Source organism: Cryptomeria japonica, chromosome 4 (genome assembly GCF_030272615.1).
Source record: "Cryptomeria japonica chromosome 4, Sugi_1.0, whole genome shotgun sequence".
In the NCBI taxonomy this organism is placed as follows: domain Eukaryota; kingdom Viridiplantae; phylum Streptophyta; class Pinopsida; order Cupressales; family Cupressaceae; genus Cryptomeria; species Cryptomeria japonica.
Window position 1 is genome coordinate 410,930,936 of NC_081408.1, and position 16,795 is coordinate 410,947,730.

Below are 16,795 nucleotides of genomic sequence, written 5' to 3' on the forward strand. Positions count from 1 at the left end.
TCATATTTGTCTACTGCCGGTGTAGCTATCTGCAGTTTTCTGGATCCAGTTTCATCTCGAATCATCTTGGACATCTTGGTAGCCTTCTTCTTCTCTGTTACTTCGTGTGAGCGTCCAACAAGGCTCTCTAAATCAATTGCATTGTCCTCGTCCTCTACTACGATCACCTTAGTTAATCTTTCCTTCAACCAATCTGGGATATTCGATCTTGTCTCTTGAACTTGTATTTCTTTATGTACCACTTCTTCTTCTCTAGGAGGAGATGTCATTTCATTATCTTCTCCTAACTCATAGTCCTGGAGAGATCCATCTGGTGACCCTTGCTGTGCCTGTCCTCCTTCCTGCCTGTCGTTCTGTACCATAGACTCCATGGATTCTTCCACTTGAATTGTTCTCTTCTCAGGTCTAGAAGAAGTACCGGATGATCGATCTCTGTTAGCCTCTTGTTTCCTCTTGGAAGATTCTCTCTTTCCAGGTCTCTCTTTCCTCTTCGAACCTCTTGGATGGAGATTGCCCTCACTGGCACATCGAAGGTTTCCTTCACCTGAATTTCTAGGATTAGGATTGCCTTCACTCACACTAGCTCCACCTTCGGCTGGTTTTTCTTCCAAAGTGAAAGTCATGGCTATGCCTTGTTCTCTCAACTTCTGATGTTGTATGTCAACCCATCTGCGAGTACAAGACAAGACTGGTGCCATCAAAGTAGCTAAATCCACGACCTCGGGCTCATTCCAATCTAACCTTATTGTTTTGCTTTCTCGATCATAGGAAGACTGGATATGTCTGCCACTGTCCTGAGCTTGGTCAGCCACTCTGTAAATCCTGCATTTCCTGATGAAATCCAAAGGTAATCTAGAATGCATTTTTCGTTTCACTTCAAGATCATCTAAGAGATTCATCATAAAATCTTCAATCTGATACTCATGTCTAAACTTCCTGCCGACTGTCTCCTCTAAATGTCCATGTGGATCAAAGCTTTCTCTCAGAGCAAAAGATGAAAAAGAATACAAGGCTAACTCCTTCTCTGTGTCATCCATGGCTAAAGCATTAGGACATACCTCAACTGAATTACCCAAAATGATAGGTACTGGAACTCCATTCTGATGTCTGTGTCTGAATGCCTTCACATATGTTGCCAACTGTCTTGTTACTTCAAGTAACACAATTCTGTCTGTCGGATATCTCGGCAACATGTATGGAGGTAAAGGACATCCATGCACCCTAATATAAGTGAACTTGGGAAACTGAATGAACCAAGCACCGTACCTCTTTATGAATTCCTGGGCATCCTGAGATAACCTGTTGTGAATTCCACCTTGCAACGTCCTTGTGATGTTCATCGTGAAAGTATCATTAACCAACTTATAGTTGCTCCCTGGCGGATGATGCAAGTAGGCATAAGAATCACAAGCTCTGACCTCGCTGGGTCCTCTTCCAATCACTCCTCTGTGAGGTAGTCCTGCGTACTCAACACTCCTAATCAAGGCATAAATGACATATGAACTCATGTGGAAGGACTTAGTAGCCTTGAGTCTCCTCAACTGTACGTCCAAGCAATGGCTAATCATCCTAGCCCAATGTATCGTACCTTTTCCCTGAACGATCACCTGGATGAAGTAAAACATCCACTTCTCAAAATAGAAGGCATGAGGGGCTCCTGTAACTCGGTTGAGCATGGTAATCAAATCTCTGTACTCCTCTTGGAAATCAATCCTGTGCGGTGTGTTCGGGAACTTGCTCAGACGGGGACGGCTCTTAAGTAGCCAGTTCTTATTGATAATGCTTAGACAAGCATCTGGATCATCTTCGTACATTGATCTGGCTCCTTCTATGCTCTTGTATATCATGTCCCTGTGCTCTGGAAGATGGAAAGCTTCACTTATAGCTTCCTCTGAAAGGTACGCCAAAGTGTTTCCCTCTTTGGACACGATCGTTCTGGACTGTGGATCATAATGACGAGCACACTCGATCATCAACTCATGGCACTGAACAGCTGGAGGAAAGCCGGCTGCCTTAATGATACCACTCTCGATTATTCTCCAGGTGACAGGTGATGGCTTGCCAATGTAAGGGACCTCTCGAAACTTCTTTGTGCTGAAGTTGCCTAAGTTTGTATCTCCAATGTTGCTCCACTTGGACACGATCTTAGTCTCCACTTCTTCGGTCTTCTGATCTTCTTTCATGAGAGCTGAACGACTGGTGGATGCTCCCGCCTTTGGGGTTGCCATACCTACACAACATTTCATAATGAGAAGCTAGATTTTGCAATAAATAACATAGATTAGAGAATAAATTTTAGGAAACTTCATGATAAGTCTTTGAGTTATCATTTCCTAAAATAAAACGATTGAGCTAGGAATTCAAAATTTCAAAAAAATTCAAAATTTAAAATATGACGATCAACAAATAAAACAATAAAACCAAATCGCCATACCTCAAATTGAGAGCTAACTCTAGAATGCAAAATAAGGAAAATTCGCCTAGGCAACAAGATCGAGAATATATAGTCTTCAACGTGATCTCTTTCTTCAAAATATCAATTTCGCCACCCTTTTGTCCTTGACGTGATTCTCTAACACCTTGGCAAGTTCGCCCAATATAGATTCGCACCACCTTGGAAGTTACTAGCGCCTTCAAACTTGAAATGAAATTCGCTCCTTGAATACAACTTCGCACTTTCCTTTGTCTTCCTCAAGATCGCATGTAAGAAATGACAAATAATGATGTGAAAATAACAATTTTCACCCTCCCTTTATAGCGCTCACCTCTTATCATCCCCAAGGCCGACTTTTGTAAAAAATATAGCAATTAAAAACGATTTTTACATAAATAACAAGGCCGACTCTCCAAACCAAATGCTCCATTCGATTTTTTTATTAATTAATTAATTAATTATTAAATGCCTTTCATTTTTAATTAATAAATTTCGATTTTTATAAAGGCAAAATAATTAATAAATATTAAGCGCAAATTTTAAATGCCATTTTTAATTAAATTTTCAATCTATCGATTTGAGCATTTAAAATAAATTTAAAGAAATGTGTTTGAGCGCCAAATTTTGAAAATGGAAGATACGTACCTCATCGCCCTGGTCCCTTGGAGAGGGACAGGAGCGATCCTAATGTTTTCACTTGAAATTCTCCATTTGGATATCAACTTTTCCTTGTATGGTAAATAATAACCTTGCTTGTTCATTCCATGCTTGTATCACTTGACTTTGATGAGGCATTTGGACATTAGAAGGATCATCGCCCTTGTCCCTTGGAGAGGGACAGGAGCGATCCTTGTCCTTTCTCCATTTTAAGCTCAAATTGGTAATATTTAACGTCTATCTCCCTTTGTATCGCCTTCCAAATGATGTTTAAAACCTTGTGCAACCTTATTTCAACGTGATCTTTAAAGGATATCATGTGTTTTGGCAAATATCGCCCTGGTCCCTTGGAGAGGGACAGGAGCGATCCATGTGTCCTGGCTCAAATTTGCAAACTTTTGATCTTTGTTCTTCATTCATTGGTTTCCAAAGGACGTCCTTTACTTCGCCGATCCTTACATTGTCTTGATTTTGAAGGAGCATAAGTGTTTTAGTAAAAATCGCTTTGGTCCTTGTCCAAAGGACAGGAGCGATATGAGTTCCTTAGCTTGATTGATAACATTTTGACGTTCAAAACTCTTGCATATCATCTTCAAAAGACACCTTATACCTTTTACAACTTTGTGAAGTCTTGACTTAACGTGATTTTTGCATGAATTGGTCAATACATTCAATATCGCTCTGGTCCCTTCCCAAGGGACAGGAGCGAACTTCAATACTTTGAGGTTATGCTTGCGTTCTCCAACTTGTAATTGCTATCATCGTGTAAAATGTAGTCTTTTGATCCATCTTAGTTACTTGGAACATGATCAACTTTCAAATTTCATGCCTTTATGAAATATCGCTCTGGTCCCTTCCTGAGGGACAGGAGCGAATTAGGATATTTTAGTGCAAATTCCTCAACTTGGCGACCTTTGATGCTTTGTGCTTGATTGAAACACCTTAAAATGTCCTCACCACCTTGTTCTTCGCTTTAGAGTGTCCTGAACTTGGAGGAACGGCAATATAATCATTATATCGCCCTGGTCCCTTGGAGAGGGACAGGAGCGATCCTGCTCTTATAGGCTCCACATCACATTGCTAACCTCTAAAATTATCTTCAACGGATTCGCAATGTCCCATTCCATTCATCTATGCCTTGAGATCGGTTGTAACTTGGCAAGAAAATCATCTACAACAAAAATCGCTCTGGTCCCTTCCTGAGGGACAGGAGCGAACTTAAGCATTTTGGTCCTTTGTTGGCATTTGGCAATCTTCAATTTATCTTCAATGAGTTCATTTTACCTCCTTCCTTGCCTTCAAACATAAACTTGACTTGATCTTTGCCTGAATCTCGCCCTATGAAGAATATCGCTCTGGTCCCTTGGAGAGGGACGGGAGCTACAATGTACTTCGCCCTGGTCCCTGACTGAGGGACAGGAGCGATTTTGGCATTTTGGACCATTTTTCTTCATGTTTGCTCTTCAAGTTATATTCATTCGATAAAACATATCCCCTTGGACATCTTCAAATCGTCAAGTCGTTGAAATCCTGCAAGGACAAAGCAATATTTGATTTGTAGCTCCGGTCCTTCACTGAGGGACAGGAGCGATTTTGATTCCTGGAGGCACCTCTGTGCTTGTGAAAATCTTCAATTTATATTTAACGGAAAGATCACGCCTTTCTCTATCATTTCCAACTCGAAATTCACCCTGACCCTGCAAGGACAGTAAGATATTCGAAAACGAGCTCCGGTCCTTCACTGAGGGACAGGAGCGATTCTGCTCCTACAGGCCAAAATATCATGATTTTACACATTTTATCACTTCACAAGGCGAAAACAAATCATTTACAATGCTTAGGATCAAAAATCAAAAAACTCAAAATCTGGTCAAAATATTCAATCGGACAAAAATTCACATTTCATCATCAACACTTAGACAAATTTAAGCTCTGCACTCAAAATTCCAATTGAAAATAGACCATTTTGGCGAAATCATTGCATTCAAAATTTGCATCCTTCGAAAGGAAGCTCAAAAGCTCTCAAAATTGACTGGATTCTGGCCTGAAAAGACGATAATTAAAACCCTAAGGCTTGACCCTAAATCCAGACAATTGACTGACTAACAAAATCCTAAACGAAGGCAAAAAAAACGAGCGAAAAACGAGCAAAAGAGGGGGTCCCCATTTCAAATGGGGCGATGTGTGAAATGGTCACAACAAGTACTTACTAAAATTAGTAAGTCCTGAAAACATCACCAAAAAGACTGCTCTTCGAACCCCGTGGGTGAACTCAAAAAACCTAGAAAAACCCTGGAATCTTGACGGCTACCTCCAACTTACTAAAAATAGTAAGTTCGGAAAACTTCTTTGAACTGAATGCATGTCACACCCTGCAAAGCTCTCGGAAACCTAGAAGGAATCCACTATCTAAATTGTAGAATTCCAACTCCTCAAACATCAAATAGCTCCTGCAAACCTCCACAAGAGTTGGAAACCCTAATTTCTGCTTCCAGTTAGCCTACGGGTCTCCAGAATAGGCTAATGGCCAACTGAACTTCTCACCATTGAGAAGGGGACATTACAGGGATTGAAGAAATAAGGAAAGGGCTCAGTGCTCTAAGGAATGGGATAGGATGTCTTCACTTTAGCTTGTAAATTTATTGAAGATTTGGCTCATTTCTACTGGAGGATCCTGGCTATCCTAAGCAGGTTGGAGGGTGTGGACAATTCATAGGAGGATGTGCACATTTACCAAGACTTGACAATTCTATGTCTTGAAGCACTAATGGGGACTTCCAAGCAAACATTGATTGATGGGAAGGTCATCAAGGAAAACGAGGTATATGATTTCCCTTGATGGTTTTATGCAGTCAACACTAGAAAGGAATTCTTGAGAGGTTTAGCAAGGAATCAGCATTATTGAGGGCATCAGTCAAAAAGGTTCAAGAAGAAATCCTCAATACAGTGGAGGCATTGTTTGCAAGTAGATTGACTGATGAAGAGCTGACAGTGGACAACCTAAACGATAAGTTGCATGCATTTTTCTTCGTGGAATCCTTCTCGAAGGAACATTTGGAAAATGTTTCCTTGTTCTCTAGTGCAATGTGCAAGACTCGGGAAGTTGTGCCAAGATGGGAGGAATTTAAGTGTAAAAAGGACACTTCTATGCTGGAATTCAAATTGGAGACTATGCCAAGTGTCTCTGTAGGAAAGCTAGAAGCCGTCGTGACCAGATTCGTCGCATTCGCCATAAATGAAAGAGATAATGGTCGTCCTATTTTGGACAAGAATCTATTGATTGCATGACGACATGATGGGTCATTAATTGCTGGTGGACATTTTGACTAAGTGGTGGCTCATTCATTGCATGATGGCTACCATTTTTTGGAGTTAGTGGGTTATTAATGCACAGTGGACGATTTGAAAAGTAATGGTCATTTAATGCATCATGGGCACCATTGTTGGGAACAAAGGGCAATTAATATGTAGTGGGCGAGATTCTTCATTAATGACTATCCCCACTACTTGGTGACACATTTGGGAATCTTTGGTCAAACCCTAATTAGGGTTTTGCATGGGTATCTTAGCCATTGATTTGCATGTAATCTAGGCCATCCATTTTCTTTTGGGGGCCTATAAAAGGGGTTCACCCCTTCATTTGTAAAAGGGAGGGAGAACTGTATGAGATTGTTGCTATTAAGTTATTGAGATAATAAGAGTGATACATTGGATTTTGGTGTTCACTTGTGTTGTTTTAAAGCTTGCACGGTTTCATCTTCCTCACTAAGATTAGAATTTTATTTTCCAATCAATTAGATGAATGAAATAGATTGCATTACTTTACAGTGAGATCATTTGCTCATACCTTTTGTAGATAGATGATTTCTATCTGCAGTGCAAGGTTGGACTGAGCTTTTATATGTGTGTTCTTAACTTGGATTGTTGAATGAGCATTGTTCTTTGATGGTGTTCATAGCTGATTTAAAATCTTACAAGCACAACCTTTGAAGATTGCACCCTCTCTATGTAGTTGTCTGAAAGTGGCGAAGCGAAGTGTGGTCGATCTCGTCTAAGTCTTTGTTGTTTGTTGAATTACTAGATTAGATTAGAATCCTTCTAAACACCCTTTCCTATTTATTTTTTGTATATCTTATTGAGAAAAGTTCCAAAAAAGAGCTATCTATTGCTAAATCATTCGCCAAATCTCCTTGGAGCTTCAAATTTGTTTAAGCCTTCTTCACTACACGTAAGCCCCCTTGGATTACCAACAAAACATCAAACCAAATGAGTCTATATCCATCATAAAGTTGCAAGTACGCAGTTGGAACCTTGAAATCACTGTATGATCTTCCACAATCTTAGCATACACGGGATTTTGATCAAGAGAGGATAGAATGATAGTTGGAAACTTTATTCTGTGTTGGTGTAGTCATAAAACACCCCTCAACAAGACCTTCAATCCATAACCGAATAGACATGGCTTCAACCAAAAGATACATAATATGCATGCTCAAGCACTTGTTGCATAGCTACTTTCAGATCGTTCAAAATCAGTACCATGAATTGGTACGCTGAACGGATTCACCAGATTTTTGTTCACACATACAAACTATGCTTTGTAAATTATTGCAGCATTTGCAAGTATAGATCTACATATTCATTTGAGCTCCCTTAATCAAACATTAACAAGTAAAAAGATTCAAAGGATCTCACTGTCATATACAAAGGATGTGACATAAACATTTTTCTCCCATAATTGCATCAAATAAAGATGACATATAAAACATTATGCTATGATCGAAGAGGTTAAAGACCCATGCCTGATCAAATAGAAACAATTTGATAGTGCAGCCAAAAACTTCCTTGTATTAGCTCTGGCACGAGATGTATGCTCAACACGATGCAACTTAACAGAAAGAAACAAACACTTCGGAGTCTTTTGCGAACTCCTTCCTATTTCTCCTATAGAGTAACCTTTTCTATTGGCTAATAGAGCTTTGACTTACATCCTACAATCCCTTTCCAATCAAAATCCTAGAAAGAATGCTTCAGAAAAATGCATAACCAAATGACAACCAACCCCCAGCCATCACCTTCACAATCTATAATCGCTGCCCAAGAAAAGGCTTCGAGCCAAGAACCCGATATAGTAAGGAAAGGTGGTAATGTCATATGTTACCAAGAATGTAAGTCACAAAGACTTGGACCCTCTCGACATGCTGTTGGTGGTCATAAGAGATGGAATCCGCCACCAAGGCGTTACCCCCACGATCAAAATGCATCCAAATAATAAATAAGGAACATGTATATATTCATACACGTACATCCATGTACATGTGTGAATATATATATGATCCACTAATAATAATAAATAAAGTATTCAAAGGAAGCTTATATATATATATTAACAGATACACGAACATAAATATATACATAGTCAATTCATGAAAACTTAATGACAAGGAAATGTGATCAACATAAAGATAACTTCTCAAAAGACACATGAGGCGACAGGGTAACACAAGTTCACACCAACAAGAAGGATGGTGTAGACACTACCCAACCAAGGTGGTGATGCTGATAGGAATACATCTTACTTCCTTGGCTCAAGGCTCAATGACAATTGTTCTTTTCCAAAGTATGCGATCCTCTCCTTGATGGTACACTCCCTCCCTCCTGAGGGTTTTTTGATTCTTGCATCCACTTGGTTATATGAAAAATCAATTAGCCACATCTTAACCATATTAACAGATTTCATATATTGAAAACAAAATAACTTCATCATTCATTTTCCATTCATAGAAAAAATAAAGGCAATATCATTGATTAGCTGAACCAAAGTATAATAAGCGTTTTCCAAAGTCAAGAAAAAGGGATGTAACAAGTATTGTAATGGATGGGTAGAGAAATGCTAGAAATCTTCCACTACTTAATGTCATGGTGACATGCAGCAAAGGGCATTAACTTTTGAAGGCAATAAATTGTTCAAGGCAAGAAAAAATGCATAATTTCTTCATAACCAACTATGTGACAACATTGAGTAGGTGGGGGAATCACATGTAGTCTATGTTGTTATTGATGCTACCCTTATTTGTAAAGCAACAGGTATGATCGTGCAAAAATAGGTACAAGCATACATTTTGGATACCATGTTGTGTGCATTTTTTGAATAATGCACTCAATGATATTGACAAGTTCTAGTTGATTTCAAACCTCATAGAAAAGGGCAAAAAAATACTAAATGGTCATATGTAATAATCACCATACACAAACCATTTATCATAAATTTGCCACGGTGGAACTTCTTAAATATGTTGACACACGGTTTGCTTCTTACTTGATTGCCTTTGTGAATTCAAAGGAGCTTTGTGTTCCACAGTTGTTAGTGATGCATGGGTAACTTAGAGACAATCTACATCAGATACTGCAGCTGAGGTGAGAGGGTTGGTCCTTGATGACTATTTTTAGGATGATGTTGGATTTGTTGTGGACTTTGTTAGGCCCATATGTGAGGTGATTAAATTTGCAAACTTAGACAAGCCATGTTTGAGAGAAGTTTATGAAGAAATAGATTCCATGTGTGAAAGAGTCAAGAAAATAACAAATGCAAATTATCTTACTTTATATCCTTTCATAGAAGAAAAGTTACATGGAAGATGAACAAGCTTAACACACCCCTTCATTGTGTTGCCCATGCCTTAAATCCTAAATGGCATAATACACAAGAGACCAATAAGAGGGCTCCACATGTGGATAGAGAGGTAATAAAGCGATTTTGGGCTGTAATAAAAAAAAATTATGGTCAAGGTGAGAATGCCTCAATTATAAGCTAAGTTACCAGATTCGGCAGCTTGAAGCTAGAATCAGGGCCGAGTTCGTTATGGGTCCAGATTCAAGATTGGTTTGTCCTGGAATCAATCTAAATTCGTCTGTCTTTAAAAAACTTTAAAAAATTGTTCATGACCCTGCGTTTGTCCGTCTGTTCGTCTTCTCTTCGTCTGTTCTTTTCCCTACCTTTGTCCGTTCGTCTGTCTTCTCTACGTCCGTTCGTTTGTGGGTATTCACTTATGTTTAAAAATATTTAGTATTTGTGGGCATTCGTTGCAATTTTGGGTATCCGCTTATTTTCAATAATATTTATTATTTGCTTTGATTTTTCTATTCGCTTAGGTTTAATAATTTTTAGCATTTGCTTGTGTTTAATAATATTTAATATTCGCTTATGTTTCTGTATATGCTTAAGTTATTTATTTATTTAAAAAAATAAATTCATACATGTAATATTATTATATAATTATATAAATATAACACTAATATATATATATTATATTATTATAATATATATAAAATAGCATTAAAATAATATTATAATACTATTTTACATATTATAATATTAATATAATACTATTTTAAAAAAAACTATAATATTATTACGATATATTATAATAATATTATACACACACACACACACTAACGTATCCATACACATACCCAAGGAAAAATATGTTTGTTGTACCCGCGAATCTGTACTTGTACCCATATCCGTACCTGAATCAGTAACTTAGATTAAAAGGAGTCAATGGAATAAGTTTTCTTGTGGGCAAGGTGATTTTACTTCAGTGGAAGCTTTATATGATATCCGAGCAAAAAAAGACCCTTTAGAATGGTGTTGGAACCATGGAGGTGAAACCTTTGAAGTGCAATCACTTGCGATCAGATTCCTCTCACAAGTAGCTTGCTCTTCATCTTGTGAGAGAAATTGGAGTACTTATGATTTTATTCATTCACTAAAGACTCACTTTGTAGTAGTAAAGAGGAACTGATTAGGGTCAAAGATAGCAAAGAACTTGGTCTACATTCATAGCTTCATCTTCTCTCCTGTGTTGAACCTAGCTACATGGAGGGTCCTAAAACAAAATGGGACCAAATTGCACCTAATGGAGAAGTTGCAGCGATGGGGGATGAAGCAGTTGAACCAAATGGCCTTAATGAATTGTTCCCAGTTCTACTACCATTAGAGGAACTTGAGTTAGAGAATGATGAGTATCTAGAGAGCATCCTAGCTGAGCATCTTGATATAGATGATCTAAACGTGGAAGAGTAGACAATATTCTGATTTTTGTTTTTTGTTTGTGTATCAACATCAAACAATCAATAATTTTGGATTTCAATATGTAATGATAATCTAATATGAAATATGTAGTGTGAGTTTTAAAAATTTTCACTTTGACACAATGACATTTGACATTTGCGTATTTAAACTTTAAAGTTAATGTTAAACTTTACCATTGTTCTTCTTTTCAAAGTTCTATGTCATGATATTTTTTGGAAACTATTAAATTATATTTAAAAAAAATTGTGTCTCCAAGTACCCCTGTCACCTGGTATCCTTGTTGATAAGGCATTCATCGTATATATTATATATCTTATGTAACAACAACATGCCCAAAGGCTGCAAGTTCCAACTACAAAATGACAAAAACATAGGAAATATGCTGTACCCCTGAACTGGTAAAGAACTTGTGCAATTAATGAGCCTATCTCCCTTGTCCCAGAATTGTTGTCCTGACTTTGTATTGAGATCAGAAAGGAGGCTGCCTTAGTATGACTGAAACCTTTGTCCTTGTATATTTCAAACTTGTAATTTTGTGATTACAGAAACTACTAAAAACTGTCGCTTTTAGCGATAGAAAATCACTATTTTGGGATTGAAACACCACTTTGAGAGGTACAAATCGAGCTTGTAATCTGCTATTTTATCAATTGAAGTGGCTGAAAAATACTTCTAAATCTTGCAAAGTCAACCCTAGCAACATGTAACTGTCATACACCATAAAGGAGATTGAAAATCTGCTGTTTTGCAGACCAAAATATCTCATTAAGTGCTGAGAGTGGTGTGGGTGCCCACAAAATAGCAATAAAATATTTTTTAATATATTTGAGCCTTTTTTAATTATCGAGTGGGGATGATAGGCTGTCCCAGGAACAGTTAGGGGACATTATTGATGTCATTAACTGTCTTGGGGATGGCAAATTGCCCCCAAGAAGTTCCTACGTTTTCGAGACATTTTTGGGGGCATTAGGGTCAATTGTTTTTGATTGGGGATGGTGGGAGGATGTTGTGGAGGCATCTTGGAATCCTCAAAATGTCCTCGATATGAGGACGTGTCAAAATATGGTGAAGATATGTCCTCAGGTTACATAGAGGATTTCTAATCTGTTAGGTTTGAAGCCTCAAAATTTAGCCGGCCTTTACTTGGGTATCCCCTTATTCTTTTGAGGAAGCATAAATGGATTTGGAAACCAGTTTTCCCTTCTATCCAAACGATGTCCTCATGGAAAGGTAGATGGTTAACAATGGTAGGAAGAATAATAATGTTCAAAGTAGCAATTCCTATTTACATGATGTTAGTACTTAAAATCCCTATTGGTGTTGTTTCTGAGATAGAAAAACAAGTAAGAAGCTTGTTGTGGAAAGGAAATGATGAAAGGAAAAAATTAGCATTTTTACCATCGGAGGTGTTGTGTAGGTCTAATTCAGCAAGTGGAGTTGGAGTACATAACATTAGTGCTCAAAGTTTGGCATTGGAGGTGAAGCGAGTTTGGTATGTGTATTCTAAACTAAACTCAAAATGGTGCAAAATAATGCAGGCTAAATATCCTGATATGCAGGAGAAAGAAAGAATATTTACAATGGGTAACCCTCTTGTAGGATGAAAAATGCGGAATTTCATTATCAAATGCAAGGAATTAATCACCTCGCATCTCTCATGGGTGACTCACAATGGGGAATATGCTCTTTTGTGGTTTGACTCTTGGAATGGCCATAAACCTCTAAATAATACAATGGATCTGTTGGAAGAAAAGTTATGTTTGATGCAGGCATGGGGAGAAAGAGTTAAAGATTACTCAGAAATAGTTTGAGGAGAAAGTATGCCCAAAGCTAGATGGCAAAGCTTGAAGGAATCAGTAATTTTAGACAGTAAGAAATAATTGCTCAATAGAATATTGTTAAGAAAGAAAATATTTTTCTCACAAGGACGATTAACTAAATTGGATGGCCTCCAATGCTAGTCAGTATTCAGTCAAGCAAGGATATAAAGCTTTAATCAATTCCTCATCTTAGATAAATGGCCTTCAAATTTATGTGAAGGATGATGCATGCCTATCTAAGATTGGGGCTTTTTCTTAGTTAGTATTACATATAAGATTCTAAACAGTGAAAGATTGGGAAAATTAGGAATATCTCCTTTTCAATGTGTGTTATGTAGATCAGAGTTAGAGGATTCTGATTGCCTTGTATTGAATTGTAAATTCAGTCAAAAGTGTTGGAAATATCTAAAAGGTACTAATGTGTAACTTGCCCATTCGATAATGAATAGAAGCCACACTCATTGAAGTGTGTGCTATCCAATTCTCTGAAACTCTGTGCATTGATCCTTCAAACATTTGTTATAAGAGCGAGGATGCCCTAGGAAGGGTACTAATCATCATATGCCATGAGCCATCATCAAGTCCTTGAAGTTGGCTATATTGAAGGCAACTTACTGAAATAATATTGTATTTTATTTTTACTTCAATTTTACATTATCTACTTTGCTTTTTAAATATAAATTGTTAAAACAAAATAGTTGATATATGAACTTTTGTTTTATTTAATTAGTTTTAATTTTTTAATGTCATGTTAGGTTACTAAAACTTGAGGTATGAAAGGCATTGTGTTCCATGGTAATAGCAACCTTTAAGGTGTATGAAGATAGTGAAATATAATGGATTCTTTTGTTGCATAGCTTTCTTCAGTCTTGATTGGAGATGAAAGGCATGAGGTTGCTAGATAGGACATGCACAATGTGGTTAGCTAGAGTGCCAATAGTGTCGCTAGTGGTTTAAATGAAGCAATTGATTATGTTGATGCTCTCTACGAAGAGCAATATGATGATTTGTATTAAGTTTCCATGCATTGTTGCACCATGTTGGAGTAGTTTGACCATTGACTATTGCTCTGTGTTGAACATATGCCATAAATATAAACCATTTTGATTTTCATAGAAATTTTGCATTGAAGAATCAATTATCTGTTATGTTTTGTGGTTAAATTTGTCAATGTCATGCAAATTATTACTGTTCTTTATATTTTTAATATTTTCTATATGGCTCTACCAAATCCGTAACAAACCTGGTTGAAAGAACAAATTGGCTAACTGCCATTCCTGAATTCAAGACCGGAATGGCAACTTAGCATAATTTTAATTTGGATTGATTAATGCATGAGCTTCCAAATTACTTTGAACCATAAAAGCCCTGCAACTTCACAGCAATCGAATATTAAGAATACTTCGCAAAGAAATCTAAAGCTGCATCCCTAATATTGAGTCACTTTTCTCTAGTGCAGGAAACCAGTCACACATGTAATAATTGTTTACGAAATATTTGCATCAGATATATTTTCAACATGCATGAGCAACACTAAAAATGGTCTATTTATCCTCCTCATAGTTCAAAGGTAGACTGGTGATTGTTCTTGCACTTGATAGTTGTGGATTTCAACCCAAGGCTCCAATTCCTCATTAATGACTGGCATGTAAGACTTTGACAATTGGAAAATTATTGATCCAGTTTGAGCTTAGAAGAAAGATCTAGTTATCTCGAATGAAAATGTAGGAAGATCAATATGATATCAATCCAGACATACCATCAAATTAATATAGAAGTCTTTACATTACAAGAGGTTATGGTGGTACTGGTGACTATTGATCTTGATCATTAGGTTTAGAATGCTTGCTTGGTTAACACTTGCAATGGAAAATGCATTCTAGTATATATACCTAATCATCAGCAGAGGTGTAGTTTCATGAGTTTCATGGTACCTTATTTAAGCACTTTGTCTGTAAGCATGTGGCAAGTAAGATGATCAGCATTACCTTTGCATTTATCCAGGCAAACTAAATTTAAAACCTTTAGATTTATTGTATTAGTTATTCTTCATTATATAGGAAAGTCCAAGTTTTAGTGGTACTTTTAGTTTGGCCAAGGACTTTTCTACTCGGTATTGTATTGGAAAGCGAAAATGTCTATGATTTTTCCCAAGGTTTTCATTGAAGTAATTCTGTATGATTTTTTTTTATTGTGCAGATATTTTCGCCTTCCAGGTTATGTGCAGTATTTAGAAGGGTTTCAAATTTATCTACCGGAGACTCCTAATCAATCTTTCCAGGGAGTTGACTTCGGTGACGTAAAATCTTTTGGCAACTGCTTTCAGTGACTAGTTGATTTGAATGATTTCTAGAAAAACAAGCACTTAAATGGCAAAGGAAAAGTCGTCATATCTTCTAAACACTTTTTATGACAAAAGGAAAATCCTCCCATTGTTTAAGGTAAAACAGGTTGCTGGCATCAATAACTCAGAGGCTTCAGAATTTGTTTGGTGACTAGAGTTTTTAACATAACCTTATAGAATGCCATTGCATTCATATGACTCGCCAGTAACTGGAAAATAATCTGTCAAACTTTGATACTGCTCTTAAGTAAAATATGTGTTTAAAATAATGAAAGCTTGTAATTGCAGCAATAATTTCTCTCAATAGATTCGTTTTTCTCTTTGTTAACATTATTATGGAAATTACAGATGCAGGAAAGCTACAGCATGTAGCATAAAAGTTTACAGCATCTTAATCTAATTCTAAATTGACGCATGTGTGTGTGTGTGTGAGTGAGTGAGTTATTCTGCTGGACTGTAGACATCAGATTCTGTGTTTGATGTTGCATTAATTTTTCCAGGGAACTGACAAGCTGAGATTTCTCTCTCTAACTCTCAACATATATATATATATATATATATATAGAGAGAGAGAGAGAGAGAGAGAGAGAGAGAGAGAGAGAGAGAGAGAGAGAGAGAGAGAGAGAGAGTCTGTAGATGTCAGATTCTGGGTTTGATGTTGTTTCCAGGAAACTGATGAGCTGCGATTATTTTCCCGATTCTTTCAATTACCCTAGTGACTACATAGCAATTTTTAAAATTGCAATTAAATTTTTTAATTCATACATTCTTTTAGGAAATCCAGCTCAGCTCATCCATTTTCTGGAAAAATTAATGAAAACCAAACCCAGTATGTATAGAATGTATGTAAGCTTAACAAATTTGGTTGCAATTAACAAGGGTAATCGAAAATCACTGAAAAATTCATCTCAGCTTGTCAATTCCCTGAAAAAATAATGCACCATCAAATGGAGGATCTGATGTTCTCAGTCTACAGTCCAGCAAATTAATATCTATTATGTTCCTAACTCCATCATCCTAAACCCTTCTTCCATTTCCCCCAGCTCCACCCCCCTGCATGATGTGTTATTTCAGCTATATGCTTGGTAGATTCTTATGTTGTATGTTCATACCCTTGCTGCTATACAATCACCTCTTTCTGCTGGCATACGATCACCTATGTTAGCTACCTGTGTACAACCTTATACCATCTGGATTGTAGCTGCATTTACTCTGACTCCTGTATAGCCATCAACTACTCACATAATACGGCCATTAACATCCATTAATTATATGACAATCAACAGGTGTTCACACTATATAATCACCATAACAATTTCATGTCATATGCCCCATTAGATCCTTACTTGTACAACTGCTTGGTTCTGTATGTTGGTTGCTTCTCATTGTTGTGCTCCGATTAGTACCTATTTTGTATGATAAATTTCCTTCTACAAATTGTTAAG

The 16,795-nt window shown here is 37.1% G+C and overlaps 1 protein-coding gene across 2 annotated transcripts in view; it reads left to right on the forward strand.

Annotated features, from left to right (window-relative positions):
- The window catches only part of LOC131031074 (uncharacterized), a 130,865-nt gene extending 115,211 nt beyond the window's left edge, over positions 1–15,654 (forward strand). For both annotated transcript variants that reach the window (XR_009372334.1, XM_057962113.2), the window contains one exon: positions 15,206–15,654. Coding sequence is in view for 1 of the 2 variants with exons in the window: in XM_057962113.2 (XP_057818096.1) it covers positions 15,206–15,274 (69 nt within the window). In the remaining variant the exon portion in view is untranslated. The remainder of the gene's footprint in view (positions 1–15,205) is intronic.
- The last annotated feature ends 1,141 nt before the right edge of the window (positions 15,655–16,795 follow it).